The sequence below is a fragment of the Prosopis cineraria genome, unplaced genomic scaffold (genome assembly GCF_029017545.1).
Source record: "Prosopis cineraria cultivar Desert tree isolate PC_DT_omini unplaced genomic scaffold, ASM2901754v1 PC9, whole genome shotgun sequence".
In the NCBI taxonomy this organism is placed as follows: Eukaryota; Viridiplantae; Streptophyta; class Magnoliopsida; order Fabales; family Fabaceae; genus Prosopis; species Prosopis cineraria.
Genome location: NW_026555340.1, coordinates 25,856,878 through 25,876,379, shown reverse-complemented (window position 1 = coordinate 25,876,379; position 19,502 = coordinate 25,856,878). Strand labels below are relative to the sequence as shown.

At 35.6% G+C, this 19,502-nt stretch overlaps 1 protein-coding gene and 1 long non-coding RNA gene across 9 annotated transcripts in view; both read right to left on the bottom strand.

Moving 5' to 3' along the window:
- Positions 1-4,763, bottom strand: LOC129320174 (uncharacterized). 2 transcript variants are annotated; one of them, XM_054965431.1, is made up of 11 exons: positions 4,582-4,763; positions 4,305-4,498; positions 3,453-3,634; positions 3,064-3,348; positions 2,928-2,986; positions 2,785-2,821; positions 2,597-2,668; positions 1,067-1,391; positions 349-751; positions 206-249; positions 1-175 (listed from the first exon to the last, which is right to left on the bottom strand). In XM_054965431.1, the coding sequence occupies exons 1-9, from the start codon at positions 4,727-4,729 to the stop codon at positions 401-403; spliced, it is 1,653 nt and encodes a 550-aa protein (XP_054821406.1). In that variant the 5' UTR covers positions 4,730-4,763; the 3' UTR covers positions 1-175; positions 206-249; positions 349-400. The 2 variants fall into 2 exon arrangements, with proteins under 2 accessions (XP_054821406.1, XP_054821404.1); XM_054965429.1 differs by having other exon boundaries at positions 1-249.
- Positions 4,764-7,859: 3,096 nt separating this feature from the next.
- The window catches only part of LOC129320175 (uncharacterized), a 29,686-nt gene continuing 18,043 nt past the window's right edge, over positions 7,860-19,502 (bottom strand). The window contains exons 4-7 of one of the 7 annotated variants that reach the window (XR_008595683.1): positions 13,230-14,447; positions 12,664-12,792; positions 11,107-11,303; positions 7,860-10,968 (exon numbers count right to left, since the gene is read on the bottom strand). This is a non-coding gene — a long non-coding RNA (uncharacterized LOC129320175). Of the gene's footprint in view, positions 11,304-12,663; positions 12,793-13,229; positions 14,501-19,502 lie in introns of all 7 variants that reach the window. The other 6 variants (XR_008595685.1, XR_008595687.1, XR_008595684.1 and 3 more) reach the window with 6 other exon arrangements.

The following is a 19,502-nucleotide window of genomic DNA, read 5'->3' as shown; positions in this document are numbered from 1 at the left end:
TATACTTTATACTCCTTTCTATTAATGGAAGAACAAGGCACCATCGTCACTCTAGTGGAAGTATATTGAACTAGTCCCTCGTAAAATATAAACTAGCATATATTTATTCTATATACGAAACACTTGTTCCAGGGTGACACATAAATTCATGGAGACATTTTGAGCTTAACCCTAGAATTAAATAGCAGTTTCTTCCGTGAGGAAGGGTTCCATATGTCCACATCTTCAGAAAGTTTAGGTGCTATAGCTCTGCATCAAAAATTAATAGAAACCTGATAATGAGCAAGGCTAAACTCCACAAAAAAAGATCTGACTCAGATGAACACGAGACAATGATGGATGTTATACCTAAATAAGGTGGCATGGCTCCCGAGTTACAACATATTCTGGTGCCGAAGTCTTAGAACCGTCTAATCACGAACAGTTTGGTGTAAATACGATGCCAGCGCTCTCTTGCATAGATAACCCAAAAGATTAAAGACAGCATTACAGCTGCAGATACGACGACCAGTCCAACGTAAATCCAGAGACTATATTTCAGCAGATTGGGGCAGTAATTGTTGCTGATGTTTTTGAATGTTTTCCGGACAAAGCTACAGTCCGCCAGATTGATTAAAAATGGACTGTAATGGTACAAGCCATAGCTCACATTCACAGCCGCTACCATTTGGGAGTATATGGCTGGGGTCATCCTGCCGGGTGAGGAGCAAATGCCCGATGATGAGACCCGGCAAGTGTAATTCCTCCAAACCTGCTTGTAACAATGCAAAATATAATATATTATTAGCACGTAATTTGGATGGAAATAAGTAGACAGTGACTCATTTTGGTCCACCAAAAATGGTTTCTTTATCGTTTTGATAGTTGATTCTCCAAGGATAGGAGATTATCATTCTGTGGACTTGGAACAAAACTATGCTTGTGGTTTGTGACACATACTGATTATGTCAGAGATGGTCCAAGATCAAGGGGTTAAAAACCATGATCTGGGTAGCAATGTCTGGGAAGCAATGTCTGGTCAGGATTTTCGGCCACAAAATTTCACATTCGAATGGAAATAATCTACCTTGGTAGCGTCATGCAAGGTCACTTCCCCAACGGCACACTGCCTGGGTGTGAGGTTAGAATCGAATGGACTGCAAAGGAAAGGCATTGGGGGCCCTGATTGATTGTAATACAGGGGTCCAGCAGAAGATGGGAAATTCCTATTTGTGACATTGGAAATGATGGAGTCAACTATCATAACAAGTTGGTATGTCACTTCCTTGCTTCGGAATAAGGCTTCCTGGGCTGTTCCATTGTCCACGCATGGAAGAATATTATCCAAGGCTGTATGAGCTGTAGGGTGCTGAACCCACTCATCCATAGCAACACATGAATCTCCCACGACACTAGTGAAAATATGCAAGAAGGCAACTATATATAGTTAATATATGCAGCATAAGTGAAAATAACAGCCATGAACTTCATCAAATGATATAGAATGAGCATCCCCACAATTACTGCAAAAATGAACGGATAAAACAAAGTCCCAAACGAGATTTTAATAAAGCTTTCAACAAATGATTGTTCTCTCTCTTTTTCTCTCGCGTTGACAATTTTTTTTTTTTTTGACCAAAGCATGACTTAGCAAGTCTTGTGTCATGTACACATGTATGCCAAACTTATGTACAGGCACATGACATCATAAGCAAAGGTTTTAGCTCAGTACTAAATTTATTGAAAAACTTGTATCTGATTTTTTTCCGTGATATTCAATTTCGTAACTTCTGATGCTGTCCTGTTATTCGTTGTTTTGGCTACAGAACAATCTGTAACAGTATTTTTCTTTCCAATAGGCAGCACGGAGAAATTGTCATGCATTAAACCAATTCATTCCAGGCACAATTTCTAAAAATTTACAGGACATTAGGCAATAGTTAGTTCCTAGTTGATAGGTCACAACTCAATGCAAAAGCTAAAAAAGCCTACTAATATTGCACCAAAAATCTGATATCAGCAAGACCACAAGCACCGAAGCACATCCTTTTTCAAACTTCCAGATACAAACCCCACGGAAGGCAGGACCTGAAAATTTACTTATATAATAAAGCTTAACCCTGATTTTACCAGGAAAAAAGGGCTTAGCCTCAAATCTCCAGGTCATTTCTGCATAAGTAAAAGGAGTTTGTTCATAATACACTGATGACAGATGTTAAAACAACAGTTAAAGCACCATATTTAACAATCTAAAAATATACTCAACATTTCAACAAATTTCATCATATAAGATTCTTCCACTCTATTTCAGCTCGCAAATCACAAGCAGTCCACGGCTAAGTTATATCTAATAGTTCACAAAAGCTCTTAGTTGATTCCACATAATTGACCTGAAATTTGTTTAATATTGCTTGAAAAAGGTTGTCTTCAAGGTTCCCTATCAAGGGCAAATTCTCAGACTACATACATAACTAAGTTCTAGGCTTTATCTCAATTCCCACGAGGGCAAAGAACATAGCAATAGGCTAACGAAAAATGTTTCTATGTCAGGATGTATCTATGAAATTAAGGCAACAAGTACAATCTAATTGGATATTCCATGCAAGAAAAAACTTACTTATGAAGAAATAGAAATACACCGCACAGAATAAATGTGCCAGCAACAAGAATCCAGCCAACAATAACCAAGCTGCAGCAATCAGAAATGCATCAGTTACTGACTGATACTTAAATGGAATATAATAAAAATTGCAACTAAACAAACCAGAAGGGGGACACCTAAATATCTTGGTGAGTATGACTTACAAGTATACAAGAGACTGAATCCCACACATGGAAAATACTACAAAATAAAAGTTATCACAAACAAAAGCAAATGAGATATGATTTTTCTAAAACTTGAGTATAAGCAATAACACCAGAATATATAAGACGATCATGAAACATACAGAATCCAAGAAATGCAAGAAAGAGCATAGCAGCAGCGACAATGATCAGAGTCGATCTCCTACAGGGAATAGCAGAGGATGAATATATGTAAGAGATATTACAAACGCTAGATTGAGATTATAAACTTTTACTTACATTCCATTTATGCCATTTTGTATATCCTTTGAATTCTGCTTAGTCTGGCTAGAAAGCGTGGCAGCAGCATTGTCTATTTTTGATTTAACATCGTTGATGTTCTTCTGAACATTTGGTGGCAAAAAAACTGCATCAACTCCAATCACCTTAGCTGTATCAAGATAACTCGACACGCTCATGAGATTTTTAGCAGTGAAGTCAGCCTGACTCACAACATAATCTAGAGTTTTTGAGGTGCTGGTGTAAAACTTTCCTTGACCAGTGTACAGGATAACGCATCCAGCTCTGAAATCATTAAAATTACACGCATAAGGAGTCACAAAAGTGCCGGCAAAAACAAACAAGCATAACACAAGATTCGTTTTCAGGAGATGGGGGGAGAGAGAGACATTGCCGCAAGGGTGAAAAGGATGAGGAAGATCAGGGACAAAGCATAGGCTACTCGAGAATAGCCATAAGGCTCTGTAGGACAACAACAGTAACACAGACAGATGAGGGATAAGCAAAGCCCAAACATCACGAACCAGGCTGCCGCAATGACAAAGAAGGGAACCGCAGTAAAAATTACTGACTGCACGAGGGTAAGAACAAGTTAAAGTTAGCGGTGCATTACTGCATTATAATACCGGAAGCCTACCTAGACAAGAAGAAACATTAAAAATAATCAACTTTAAATACATAATCCTCCAATAATATTTATAAGACGTTCATCGAAATTTAAGAAAAACTTCACAGATAATTGATTTTTTTAAATTTTTTTCATGAATTCTCAAGTTTATTCCTTTTAAATATATATACTTCAATACTGTACTTTTTCTCAATATGATTAATGAAAGTAAATGGGAAAATTTATAATAAAAGCAAAGAACATGTCATATAAGTAGGACAATCCCCCCCCCTTTGCATTATAAATTGAACAAGTACATATATACATGTACAAGACAACATTATATCCGTATATTCAAACTTGGTCTGGAATTCAAGGACCTCACCTCGCATTGTCTGTATTTGCACATTAGTATGAAGAACCAAGAGCTTACAGAATCAACAACTAAAGCTAGAGAAGATAACAGAGTGCCGTCAATTTCAAAACAAACTGCTCCGTTTCTTTTGTTAATATAAGCAAAAAATATACTATGTTATCACCATTACCGAGAGAGAGAGAGAGAGAGAGATGCAAAAAGTACATGACGAGGGAAATTTCAGGAAAAAAGAAAACAGAGAGAAATAAAGAAACTAACGGCATAATAATGTTGATTGCTGATATTCCAACCGCCATTGTAAAGATTAAAATGGTCGAGCGGATCTTTCCGGCGAGTTCTTTCCCGAGCCAACACGAGAGACGTTTTGGCCGCAGTGTCGTCGGCCAGTGGTCTCCTCATATCCTGCGTCAGCTTCGCATGATACGGTCTTAAGCTCACCAAATCCACACTATCTAAAAACCATACTCAAACTTTAAAAATAAATAAAGAACAACAAATTGTAGACAAAAAACAGAAAGACAAAGAAAGATTTTACCGGGGATGACAGAATGGAGAGGATGAGAACTCGGTGAGGCAGAAATGAATAACACAGCGAAGAGAAATAGAAAGAAAAAGAGACGAAGAAAACAAGGCTTCGATCTGAACCACAACATTGTGTCAATGCTTGTGTTTCCGTTCACCATTCACATACGCACTGACTTTAGAGAGAGAGAGAGGGGGGGGGCGAAGAAGAAAGAGATAGTGAAAATGGTAGGTGCTCTGCTTTATTTGCAGGTGAGATTTTCCGCGTTCAATTCCATTATGTTGCGTTTTGGAAAGCGGTTGACCTTTTTATACTTTGTTTGGCCGCAACATTTTGTGTGACCAAAATACCCTTTATTCTTTTTTTTTAATTGATAATAAATGAATATGCTCCGGCTTTTCGCAGCTGATGGCTTGATACTTTCTTGATGCTCTACTTCCGCTACGTCGAGTGCTGACAAGGCGCGCCCACAAGATTGGTATACTCACTGTTGAAATGACAATCTTGTCCACCCTTTCAGCACAATGATATACTACTAGCATAAAATATAAAATTTAAAAAAAAAAACTTATGTATAACTATATAAGTAGAGTTTTTTTGGCAAAAAATGTTGACAAATTGTAATTGTAAATATTTTAAAATATATAACTATATGAAAATTTTAATGTGAAATGAATTAAAATATTGCATATAACAATAAATTAAGATGAAATATATCAAAAAATAATTTAATAAAAAGTTATCTCATGCAATTTTTCAATTTATTATTTAAAATGACAAATTAATGATGACTTATAACTGATTTGAGCGTTAGCTATGTCAAAACATGAATTTCTTGCATCTATGTAACTGATTTGAACATTAGCTAGGTAACATATAAATGTGGGAGAAAATTTTAGGTAAATTTGATATACCACATCATCTATAGCCTGCTTAATAAAATTATATTAATTGAATCAAATAAAATATAGTGTGTCATTATTTTAATGATTTTATTTTTATAATGTAATATCTATTTAATTTCTTACCTTTTTTTTTTATACTACCATCAATATCATAATTAATTTACATGTAATGCTATTTAAATATCATATTTTTATTGGATGGATTATAGATGACATGGTGTATCAAGTTTATTTAAGAATTTCTCTAAACATGGAAGTAAAACATGCATTTTGAAATTATGAACATACATTTGATGCAAACTGTATTATCCATTTTTAATTTTATTAGTTTTGTGCATGCTGAGGTTAAGTATTATACCAATTGTAGGCATGATATGTTTACCATTTTCAAATCGGTTTAACTTCCAAAACGATATTTTTGTTAATCAAAGTTGAAATTACACGAGATAAGTAGATATGAATTTTAAAAACTTGAGATCTTCATCAACCTTGATACTTATTATTGATTAGAAATATGATTTCGTAGTGATATATGCTCAAAATATATCTATACAAATAACTGATTTTTTAAAAAAAATTTACAACTCGGAACATTTTAAGCATTTTGATCTATTAAATTATATTTATTCAATTCAGGAAACTAGTTCATTGTGCAATGTGCATATAAAGTCAGTTGCAAACTTTAGAATATTTATAGATAAGTATAACTGAAGATTTAGGTATAAGAAAGTATAATTTCACCCACCAACTATATTTTTTCTTTACTATTCTTCTTACTTAAGGAAAGATTTATATATCTCTCTGTGTGTGTTATGAGGGATAGTTTATGAAAATGACCCAAACTCGATCTACTTGCACTTTACGCTTGATTTTTATTTTTCATGTTCATCTTGATAAAGTGTTAATTATTTATTTTAGCAATTTTGCTCTTGTCTATGGTTAATACACCCAATCCATTCATAATTATTTAGCGTACATTAACTTAGGTGAAAATAAAAAGATATTGGGAGACTAATTCTGAAACAATAAATTTATAATGGGTTAATATACAATTTAAATCTTGATCTATAAGTTTAGGGGCAATTTGAACCCTAAACTTTTGAAAGGTATATTTTAAATTTTAAATAATTAAAATTGAGATAATTTCGCCCATATAAAATGTCAACAAATATTCGTTAAATTAGGGTTTAATGTGCAATTTTTATCAAATTTTACACTCCCCTCTCCACTCCTTTCGTGAAAATTGCATTCTTGGCCCCATTTTGTCGGACATTTGTTGAAATTTAATAGTAATAATAAAATTATTTTAATTTTAATTGTTTAAGATTCAAAATATATTTTTTAAAAGTTTAGAATTTTTCACTTTTGAATTTATAGTTCAAAATTTAAATTGTATATTAACCCATTTATAACTGTTAGATCTTTGATTATTTTTTTTTTGTAAACTCCTGTAAATATTAATTAGAAAATTGCAAATTTATAAGTTTTAATCAGACATTTAAAATATAAATATAATTCTCAATTTGTAAATAAAATTCTTATTTGCAAATTTTTAAAACAATATTTACAATTTAGTTTTTTTAATTTTTTGTCAGTGTTATGAATTCTCTATTTTGGGATTTTATTATCATTCTCCCAAGATATTTCTTAAAATTATAAAATACCTGCATTTAGATTTATTTTTCAGTTTTGAATTTTTTATCATTAAGTTGGGTAAAAAACCTCAGTAAGAAACAGATGTAATGTTCAAAAAAATTAAATAAAATTATCACAAGCAATGTCAAGTCATTAATTGAAACAACATTCTAAGGACGATATGAACTTTCATAAAATCACCTTCTAATTAGAATGAGTAATAATTTAACTAACATTCAAAATAACTACAAAATATTACGCAATTACTTATGCACACATAATAATAGGGGATAATGTCTGCATAGAATTATATGTAAAATAAAAGTTATCTTAAAATTTAAAATAAATTGTCTAAAGCAATCATACTCAAGTAACATAAAAATGGGCTAAATTAAATGACGAGCATGTTAGGTACACATAATATAATGTAAAATAAGAGATTCATTTTAAAATTTTAAATAAATTTTCACCTCTACTTTAAAAATAATAAGTACTATTAAGTGATAATTTTAAAGATCTAATAGACATGGATAAAAAATAAATAAAAAAAAATCGGTGATCAAATGAAGGTATAGTGAGCTATAGAGAATATAGCGCTTGGATAATTTTTAGCTAGCTAATGTAATTTGTCTTTATATGTCAATTTTAAATCTATTGATTTGATGAAAATCCTATCAAAAATCACTTAAAACTAAAATTGAATGACCATTACTTGCACTCGACTTGTTCTCGTGAACATTTGGCCGAAAAAATAGAAAGAACTTGTCCTTGTGAACATGTACATAGAGGTGTAGCTGCAAATTTTGATATGCCAAAATCAATTTAAACCTTTTGTTTAAACCAGCTTACTGGTGCACATATCAAGCAAACAACATTGTAGATTCACTATGAAAACAGTCTGCAATCCAATTAGGTGATGTGAGTGAGGAATTAGCAGTTCAGCTAAACTTTGCATGTGTTCACAGAGTTGCTCTTTACATGTGGTGAAACCTGAAAGACAGTGTTCATCATCCACAGTAAAATCACCTAATGTGCAAAACCAATTTTTTCACGAACTTTCAATCATTGCAGGGTCCTGGAAAGAAAACCTTGCAGCAAGATTTTGTCAGCTTTCTAGATGCTTCATTACGATTTTGACAACCTGCAACACCCACTGACAGTCATAATTATCCAACATACTGATATGGGTGTCCTACATGTTAACAAATAATAAGCAGAATATTCTCAAATCACTGTCAATTTCTTGGCTGAAAATTCTATTGAGCATGAGTTTCGAAAAGATTACAGCCACAAAGAGTCTAATTACTGATTAACTAAGGAAATGAACACAGGAGAAGATTTCCAAGAAAAAGAGAAGGAATTCACAGAGGAGGAAAGCCAGAGACAACAACCCAAATTCTCCACACCCTCTCTAACGTGTGCATAGTCTTTATCCTGAATTACTCTCTGAACCGTACAGGACTTTGCTTGCACTGCGTTAACGATCTGCAGCAGCATATTGTCCTTGGTGCTATTGGTCCCGTGTGGGGACCAATCCCATTTTTTAGCATAACATCTCCCTCTCCATCAGGAATGACCTTGTCCTCATGGTCAAAATCTGGAAATTGCGTGGTGAGATAAGAATTCCCAAGTCTTATTTTCCAGGCCATCCCACTGAACCTAAACACGAGGCTCCCAATTGTTAGGAACCTTGACATAACGGATATCAAGAAATTCAAGAGACTGAATGTTTGGGCCTTCTAATGAAGTAAGGAAATGTACTGAGCATCAGGGTCTCCCTCACACTTCTGAAGGATAGAAATATGAAAAACTTGATGAACTTTAGCATCAGAGGGAAGATCTAAGCGATATCGAACAGAACCCAATCTCTCTAAAATTTTGAATGAACCAAAATGCCTCATTCCCAATTTCTGATTGGGATGAAGACGAACTGATAGTTGGCGATAGGGTTGCAGCTTAACAAAGACCCTATCATCAACATTAAACTCAAGTTCAGTTCCTTTCTAACTAGCAAACTTGGCCATCCTGGCTTGTGCTCATTCCAGATTGAACTTGAGTTGGAGCAGAAGCTTGTTACGGCGCTGCAACATGGAGCGGACATCTTGAGGAGTGTCATGGTCAATGCTGTATGGTACATTTGAAGAAGGATCTCGACCATATAAAATTTTAAATGGAGACATGCCTATAGCAATGTGGTAAGTGTTATAGGAGTATTCAGCCCAAAGAAGGCGTTGAACCCAGAGATGAGGTTGCTAAAAAACATAGCAACGTAGATACATTTCAAGGCACCTATTAGGGACCTCAGACTGCCCATAGAACTGAGAATGACAGGTTGAACTCATGTTAAGGAAAGTACCTGGGCGCTTGAACAAATGACACTAAAAATTGCCGGTGAAGACTTTGCCCCTATCAGATACAATAGACTTGGGAATCCCATGAAGCTTGACAACATGCTGGAGAAAAGTTTAAGCAACTTGAACAGCACCAACTGAGGCCTTGACTGGTGCAAAATAGGCAAACTTGGACAAGCAGTCCACCACAACCATGATTACCATGAAGCCTTTGGAGGGAGGTAGTCCAACAATGAAATCCATTATGATATCATCCCAAACTTGTTGGGAATAGGTAGAGGTTGTAGCAACCTGGCAGGATGTTGAGTAGAAGATTTTGCTTGTTGACACACCGTAAATTGCCTGATGAAGCTCTTAACATCAGCCCTACACGGTTAAAAGTCTTCAGAGATCCTGCATGGAGAAGAGTGGAATTCCCATAGGATCTTGTCAATGATGGTTCAGTCTCGTGAAGGTATCACCAGGCATCCCTTCCAAAACAAGAACCCATCAATAAGCTGATAGTGGGGTAGGGCCAAAAGATTCTGCTCCATTTCTTGTATTAATCTCTGATGAGATTCTGAATCAGCCAGAGCATGTTTAATGGTGACCAGGAATGGAGTGCATGTTTAATGGTGACCAGGAATGGAGTTAACGGATATGATAGATACATACAACATGAATCGGAAAGTGCATCGGCAGCAATATTCAATTGAGAAGGAGTAACCCATCAGCTTTAAGCTGTGATGGTCTGTTCGAATGAAGCTATGGCCAAATAAATAATCGTGAAATTTTGCCGTGGGTTCAAGTATAGCATGCAATTCTCAAGCTTAAACAAATTACTGCTGCATTCTAGAAGAGAGTTCCTTGGAGAAATAGGTTATAGGGTAGCCTTCTTGGGATAAAACAGCCCCAATACCTTGCCTGGAAGAATTGGTTTCAAGGATAAAGGACACTGGAAAAATCCGGAAGCACAAGAGCCGGTGCTGAATTGGAGCTTTCTTCAAATTGTCAAAAGCGATTTGAGTAGAATCATTCCAAAAAAAAAACGATCAGTAAGAGATGCTGCAATTGAAGCATATCCCTTGATAAATCTCCTATAGTAAATGGTGAGGCCCCAAACCCCCCTTAATTGAGATACACTTTAGGGTACTGCCCAATCTTGAACAGCACAAACCTTAGCAGGGTCCATTTCCACAGCCACACCCGATACACTATGGCCCAAATAGTCAATTTTGGATTGGCCAAAAGCACATTTTGAGAACTTGGCAAGAGCTGATGTTCGTGCAGCAAAGAAAAGACAGTAGATAAATGTTCTAGATGCGGATCCCAATCAGCAGTGTATTAGTATATCATCAAAGAAAACCAGGACAAATTTCCTTAAAACAGCCGAAAAACATTCATTTTAGGCTTGGGATGTGTCCAGGGCATTGGTAAGACCAAAAGCAGGACAACCCATTCATATCGCCCATTGTGAGTTCTAGAAGTTGTTTTATGACAATCCTCTTCGCGCACCAAGATTTGATATCCTGCATGAAGATCGAGCTTAGAAAAAAATTGTTATCCATGCAACTCATTTAATAACCCATCCACCATGGGAATAGGAAACAAATACTTAATAGTTACAGAGTTTAAGGCTTGATAATCCATACAAAAACACCATGTACCATCTTTCTTCTTAACTAGTAAAACAGGGGCAGAAAATGGGTTGTTGCTTTCCTGAATCAATCCCGTGCACGCCTTGTACCATACGCTCAATTTCACTCTTTTGAGAAAATGGGTATCTAAATGGTCTATCTTAACTGCAGTGGTTCGTTCCTGTAAAGGAATGGAGTGGTCTCTTGGAACAAACTGGTGGTAGCCCCTTCAGCACAGCAAAAACAGAAGCATAATGCACAATAAAGCTTCGCAAATCAGCTTAAAAAATTTAAAGGAATATCCAACTTAGGGACCAGAGCGGATTGCAAGGAAAAACACTGGACAGTGTATACTGTATCTATAGCATCCATGTCTAAAACAATGAAGTGTTACATCAGAAACACCAATTTCAGTGATGCCTTGAAGAGTAATGATCAATGATTTAAAAATTAGACTACCAACTAGAGCCAACAATAGCTTGGTTTGGACCAAAAAATTATTTTCATTATTTTTCCAAATTAGATCAAAGTTGAAAATTTGAATTTGAAAATTAGAGTTAATCTGGAAACTAGAGCAGTTTTCAAAAAAAAAAAAAAAGGATGGTTTTAAACATAAAAAAAAAGCTCAAAAAAATTTAACAAAACTAGAAAAATTCTAAAATTAGATCTTACTAAGAGACATTATTTTTGAATAATTCACATGTATAAAATATGATTTGAGATCATTTTTTTAATAAAGATGTTGACAATTATATATGCAAATATAAATATTTTTAAATCTACTCATATCTAATTTAACCAAAACCCACCTATATTTGACTAGTTATAAAGTTATAATTTAAATGTTATTAATTTACAGTTATGTTATGTCATTTTATTAACATACTATAAATTTTTTTCTTGTATTTATTTCATATATATACATTTAATATTATTTTTATTTTATTATTACGTCACCAGTTCGACTATTGGTTGAACCATGCGAATTTTGAACAATTGGCCTTTTCGATTCAATATCCAATTTGGTTCTAAAAACATTAATAATGACCTCATCCCCCCACTAGAATTGAATAATACTTGGAGTGATAATAAAAAAAATATTAGGACCCAATGTTTCAAGCACTGTCATCATATTTATACATGGCCATTTCAATTCTCATGTTACTTTTTTGTTTTTATTTTTTAATTCATATTTCTAAAATATAATTTATACATATTTATACCCAACAAGTATGATGAAATGAAAAAAATGCAAGAAATATATATGAATTATGTATATATGTATATATTTTAAAGTCTAATTTTCATAACACTGGTTTCAAGCCAAGAAGCAGAACAACCACATCACAACCAAAATTGGGTACAACACATACGAGTAAAATAGTAGAATGATTACCGGTAGAAAGAGGAAGGGAATGAATCAAACCTTTCAAATGCAAAAAATAACCATCACCCACTCACTTTTAGACAAGACACCAGTTCAATTGGTAGACCCAAATGTCGTGCTGCCCAAAGTTGAAAAAACTATCGAAGCTAACCCTATCAAGGAATATACTAACTTGGAAGCCATTAATATAACCCACAAACCTAGTTGTTGAAGTTCTTGGTGTACCCTCAAATGCTTGGAGAGATAAATGCTGGAAGCTTGATATGGGTTCTTCGATCGTTAATTTAGTGACAACCGGAGTTGGTATAGATGAGTCATTTCACCCGCACCTGTGAGTAATAGCATTAACTTTTTGTTAGGGCGACGATGAGAGGCAAAGTACTTGGCATCACAAGTGAAGCAAAGGAGACATACGACGCATCTGAGGGGATGGTTTGTACCCATTGTTTATAGACAAGGGGGAAGCCAAAATTTAAAAGTGAGGGAGTAGAAATTAAAAGGCATATCATATAATATATTATAAAGATTACATAAATCTTAGGTAGTTGAAAATATATAATATCTATGCAATATCAAGAAAAATAAAAAACTCAGGAATCAATCATGGCCCACGCCAGCCCCCACTCCTCGACCCTGTTAATGGGTCTTGAGTTGATGCTCCTGAGCTGCTCTCGTCATCTTTCAGACTCTTGCTTTCCTGGTTGCTGGTATAAAGGGGTTTAAGACAGATTAATCCCGAATACATGCTTGTCATAATGAATTGTACCATTTCTAAGCTTCTACACGTGGGAGAGTCAGCTTCCAGTTACCATTTGTAGAAGAGAGTTGCATTGTCGATCTCCGGCGCATTAAACACATGACTCCTCTGTTGACTTTAGACCGATGGCCGAGAGTAAAAGAAATTTTAGATGAATAACAAATTAAAATTCGAGAGTCTGCACGTTAGTATAAATATGAGTTTTGAATCATATTTCAACATATCTTAAAAGCTCTGGAATCTGATTCAACCAAAGATCTTAGAATTCAACATATCTTATGAGCGATATCCCAAAAGCACGTCGCCACACCATGCTGGCTTTTTGGTATTGCATTTGCATCGCTGACTAATAAAAATCATGAGGAGGTATACCCGCATCAATCAAATCCTCCGATGATGTGTGTCCTTCCAGAGCTAATATAATCTACACGTACCACCATCATATAAATTCATGTCACAGAAATCATGAACGATGGAAGGGGCTTCGTAGGTGTGACTAGGGTAGAGGGCTTCAAATGGGATGAAGAAAGGAGGCCTAAAGAAGCCTTTTGATTAAATACTCACGTCAGGGAAACTGCTTGCAACAGTGTACGAGGAGAATGGGCCAAAACCTCCCTAAACTGAAGGAACAATCGCGAAAAGCCTCAGGAGATAGACCCACTGTTTGGGTTTGCCAATCCAATACCATAAACTCTATAATATTGAGCAACAGAAGTTGTTTGGGCCAGTTTGAATAGTCGCGTCTGGGAAAGGCCCAAATTGTTCTTTAATGACACACAATTACAGTGCCCACATAGGGACCTATTGAGCTTGTTTTAACATCTAGAACCAAGGGACAACAGAGCCCTCAAAATGCAAAGAAGCAATAACTGTTCCAAATCTGGAGTATTATAAGTAAAGAACTGTTCAAACCTGAAAATCCAAGTTAATGGATATTTACTGTTGAAATACAGAAAATCTAGCTTCATTTGTTTCCTCTGACCATTAGGGATTATATTCAGAGATATATGAGTAGGATCCCCACCCGATGAGTTCAAACCTTCTGGGCCAAAAATATGAGGGCTGTGATCAATAGTTGGAGTCTATAGTTCCAAATGGCTAGAAATAAATTCCAGGTTTGCTTTGACTCGCTCCAAACGTAAGTTAGTATCAACTTCACGTTTGTCACAAACAGCCACTTCATCAGAAAGATGTTTTAGGCCTGCCTGAATCTTCTTAAGGCAAATCCTGTCAGCCATAGAAAATCAATGAAAGCACCAAATGATATGGGTGTCCTGCAACTTCAAAAATAATAAGCAAAATATTCTCAAACCACTGTCAATTTCTTGGCTGAAAATTCTGTTGTGCATAAGTTTCAACAAGATTTCAGCGCCAGAGTCACAGCACTATTACAATGAAACGACATTACAGATTAACCAAGGAAATCAAATAGAGAAATAAAGAAGGGGAACAACAACAAAATTCTCCGCACCCTCTCTAACATAATCTTTTTCCTAAATTACTCCCTGAACCGTACAGGAATTTGCCATGTCAGAGCAGTCTAAAGGTCTGTTGCAGCGTATTGCCCTCAATGCTATGGTCTAGCGCCACCTTTCTGATGTGGGGACCAATCCCCTTTTTTAGCACAAGTGCATAACACCACAAGTGTATTTTTTTTTTTCAATTTTTTATTAGGTGTACAAATCAATGTAAACAATACCAATAAGTCAAATTAAATCTTTAACTAAACCTTAAGATACTTAATGATGAGGGTCAAGTTTAAACAAAACCATGGCAAATTATAGAATCTTCCTTTACACATCTTACGCAGCCAAGAGTAGACTTAGCATTCTACAAGTTTAGACATATCTTTACAAAATTTTCAAAGAGGAAGAACTACTAAAGAATATGAGTTAAATTAATCATTTTCTCATTTTTAAATTAAATTATTCAATATTATCTATGTTTCTCCAACCACAAGGATAATGAATACTTGTTTACTGCAACTGGAAACCACTCATTTGATAAGATTCCAGATAGTATTCCCGTAAAGACTTATTTAAGAAGGGAGCATCGGAAAATAAATTAGGATTGATTTCATTGTTTATTTTATTCAGTATTTTATTTTTAGACATTTCTTTAGATTCAGTATTTTATTTAGTCAGACTTTATTCTTTAGATTTTATTTAGATTCAGTATTTTATCTATTCAAATTTTATTTAGCATTTTAGATTTTAGGAGATATTATTTAGTTATCTAGATTTTATTCATCATTTTAGATTGTATTTAGCATTATAAATATGACTAGCAACTTAGAAGCTAGGATATCATCTTATCAATAAAATAGTCTTTCAAACCCTTTAGAGATTCTCCTGAATGTGGCTTAAGAGAAATATAGAATGAAATTCTCATTCTATATCATCCTAATAGAGTTGTTCTTATTTTAGTTATTTTGAGCACCTATCAATTTGGTATCAGAGCCATGATTACCACACGTACTGGCCAAGAAATTAACCCTTCTGACAATTCATCCAACAATGACCCAAAAAATCCAAACTCACTTATGTCAGATCATTTGGCCAAAATTGTGCAGCAACTCGAAACTCTTGATTTATTAAAAGAAAAGGTAGAAGCACTTGAAGCCTTGGCAATCAATAAAAACAAGAAACTTGGCACTATTATGAAGATGAAGAAAGCGAAGACAATAAGAAAATCGTAGATGCACCAAATTTCATCGCACCAAAATTGAATTTCCAAAGTTTAGTAAGGGTGATCCACAAGGATGGCTTTTAAAGGCTAAAAAGTACTTTAAGTATTACAACACACTTGAAGAAGAGAAGGTGGACGTAGCCTCACTAGCACTGGAGGGTGACACACTAGAACAGTTCACCTGGATCAGTCACGAACGAACACTTAACTATTGGGACGAGCTTGTGACAGCATTCCAAGAGAATTTCGGACCACTTGAATACCAAAATCCAAACGAATTTCTTTGCAGCATGAGGCAAGAAGGTTCAGTCCAAGAATATTGCACAAAGTTTGCCAAACGATCGGTGAGAGTCAAGAATTAGCCAGAGCATTGCTTGCTCAATGTTTTTTTGAATGGATTAAAAGAAGAATTATGCTCAGATGTCAGAATCCATAAACCACGATCAGTTCACAGAGCAGTAAGTCTGGCTCTAGAAATCGAAAGCAAAACGCAGCTTACTCAGAAGAGACCCAGCTTACTCTAAACCCAAACTTGCTATCACAACCCAAGCACACCTGGGGCACATGACCAGAAGAACTCTGAAGTTCCTTTCTCGACATCTTCGCAGAGAACATCAGCGTCAATGCCATCAGGCCCCAGATCAGCAAGTGTAGCGTTGACAAAAAACTCTTTCCATGGATTTTGAACACCAACGCAGGAGAGACAAGGGCCTATGTTTCTACCATGGTGACCTCTTTCGACCTGGGCACTGCTGTCGTGGGTCTTTCTCTCTCATGGAGATTACAGAGGAAGGCGATAAAGTTGCCCTTCCTCTTGAAGACGGTGAACCTGAGGATATAAGGATAGAAGGGGCAGAAATTTCATTAAATGCTATATTGGGTAGCAACACAGGTTTAACTATGAAACTTAAAGGTATGCTGCTCACAAGAGAAGCACTATTATTAGTGGATAGTGGGTTTACTCATAATTTTATATCAAACTCATTGGTACAAAAACTGTGTCTTCCTACTCATTATATTTCTGCATTTAGAGTCCACATTGGGGATAGCAGTATTGTACATTGCAACCGAGTATGCATAGACATGGGAGTTAAGCTCACAGAACTGACTATTAAGGAAGACTTTTTTCCTTTTTCCTTAGGAGGAGCCAATCTGATGCTGGGCATTAAGTGGCTAGCATCTCTGAATACGGTGAAAGCCAACTGAAATGAGCTTTTTATGATTTTATGGTTGAATAGCAAGCGGTATAAGCTACAGGGAGTCCTTAATACTACTAGTGGTGCTCAATTTAATTCAACGCAACAAATAGAAGCCTCCACCAACTTTACACCTTTCCAATGTTTCAATCTGGAATATTTATTTGTAGAATTTTCATTTGTTTTTGAAGAACCCACAAACTTGCCACCATTTAGAAATCACTCACATGCCATTCCCTTATTACTAGGGGCCAACCCTCCTAATTTACGACCATATAGGTATTCACATTATCAAAAAGCCGAGATTGAGAAGCAAGTTGAGGAATTACTTAAAAAAAGGTTTATTCAGCCTAATTCAAGTCCATTTACCAGCCAATTTTATTGGTCGCAAAGAAAGATGGTTCGTGGTGTTTTTGTGTTGATTACTAAAAATGAAATGGCATTATAGTCCCAGACAAGTGTCCAATTCCCAACATTGACAAGTTACTAGACGAATTAGATGGGGCAGTCTATTTTTCCAAATTGGATTTGTGCTCTGGATATCACCAAATCAGGATGTTACTTGAGGATATTTACAAAATAGCATTTCGTACTCATTCAGGGCATTATGAATTCACAGTTATGCCTTTCAGCTTAACCAATGCTCTAGCCACTTTTCAAGCAGCAATGAACGATTTATTTTGTCCCTATTTAAGAAAATTTGTGCTGGTCTTTTTTGATAATATTTTTATATACAATCCCTCTTTTCAACAGCACTGACCTCACTTGCGTATCATCTTGCAAACCCTACAGGAAAGTGCATTTTGTATCAATTTGAAAAAAACAAAAAAAAGCTTTATGTGGAAGCCAAAAGTTCCCGTTTTAAGGCACCAAATTTCTACCTAGGGAGTTGAAGTTGAGACTGAAAAGGTGGGGATAGTACGAGAATGGCCTATTCCTAACAATGTAAAGGAGTTACGTGGGCTTTTAGGCCTTGTAGGATATCACCAATGTTTTGTGAAGAATTTCGAGATTATTGCATGACCCCTTACTGAATTGGCTAAGAAGGATGCCTTTTTATGGTCTGAACCAGCTTACAAGGCCTTTGACAGCCTTAAACTTGCATTGATGATGGCACCCGTCTTACAGTTGCCCAATTTTGAGGAGGACTTTACAGTTGAATGTGATGCATCTATAAAAGGGATTGGAACTATACTTATGCAAAACAACCATCCCATTGCTCACTTCAATAAAGGGTTCGCTTTCTCTAAACACTTCATGTCTACTTACGATTGCAAACTTCTAACTTTAATTCTTAAGGAGGCACTTCTTTGTCAAAACAAATCATGCTAGCCTTCAATAATTATTACAACAACGGATCACTACTAATACTCAATAGAGGTTAATCATCAAGCTCTTACCCTTTAATTTTACTATCATCTACAAGGCAGGAGTAGAAAATAAAGGGCAGCCACATTGTCAAGACATCCACAGCATGCAGATTTTTTTCAATTGGCCGTACCTTTCGCTTCTGAGTTGGATGACCTCTCCCTTGAGCTGACATTAGATCCCTTCACTAATGAAATAATGCATGCTTTGTAAAAAGATCCATCATCTCGACCCAGATTTCCTATGGTTAATCAAAAACTTTTCTCTGATCACCGAGTGGTCATTCCTTATTCATCACAACTGCGACCAAAATTATGAGTAGAAGCCCATTCTACTACTATTACGGGACATGGCAGCTTTCTTAAAACATTTAAATGCCTTTTGGAGAATTTTTATTAGCCTACTATGAAAGCAGATATGAAGGCCTATGTGTGACATTATGCCACTTATCAGCAAAATAAGTACCAAACGTTGGCACAGCCAGACTTCTTCAACCTTTACTTATACCCTCGCGGATTTAGGAGGACATCTCACTAGATTTTATCACAAGTCTTCTAAAGTCTGGCAGTTTTGAGATCATTCTGGTAGTAGTAGATCATTTGAGTAAGTATGCCCATTTTCTTGCTCTTGCGCATCCTTACACTACTAAGGTGGCTACAATCTATTGTGAGAAAATTATCCGACGACATAGGGTGCCTCCCTCAATCGTCTCTAATAGGGACCCTATCTTCATCAGATGAGTACTACTTACCATTCCCAAACAACTGGTCAAATAGAGGTAGTCAACTACGGTTTGAAAGCCTATCTGTGGTGTTTTGCACATGAGCAACCCAAGTCTTGGCACAAATTTTTTTGCTAGGCTAAATACTCATACAACACAAGTCATCCTACATCAACCAACCATTCTCCCTTCAAGTTGGTTTACAGGCGAGATCCTCCTCCTCTACTTCCTTATATAAAGAGTGAAACACCTGTGGCTAAACTAGAAGAAGAACTAGAGACCAAGGATGCAATGCTCAAGCTTTTGACT

What these genes read in the sequence shown, in the direction of transcription:
- LOC129320174 (XM_054965429.1), bottom strand. Translation starts at nt 4,729, where the DNA reads ATGGTGAACGGAAACACAAGCATTGACACAATGTTGTGGTTCAGATCG. An exon ending in CAAAATGGCATAAATGGAAT is followed by an intron (nt 2,987 to 3,063) that starts GTAAGTAAAAGT and finishes TATTCCCTGTAG; the next exon opens with GAGATCGACTCTGATCATTG. An exon ending in GTATTTCTATTTCTTCATAA is followed by an intron (nt 1,392 to 2,596) that starts GTAAGTTTTTTC and finishes TATTTTCACTAG; the next exon opens with TGTCGTGGGAGATTCATGTG.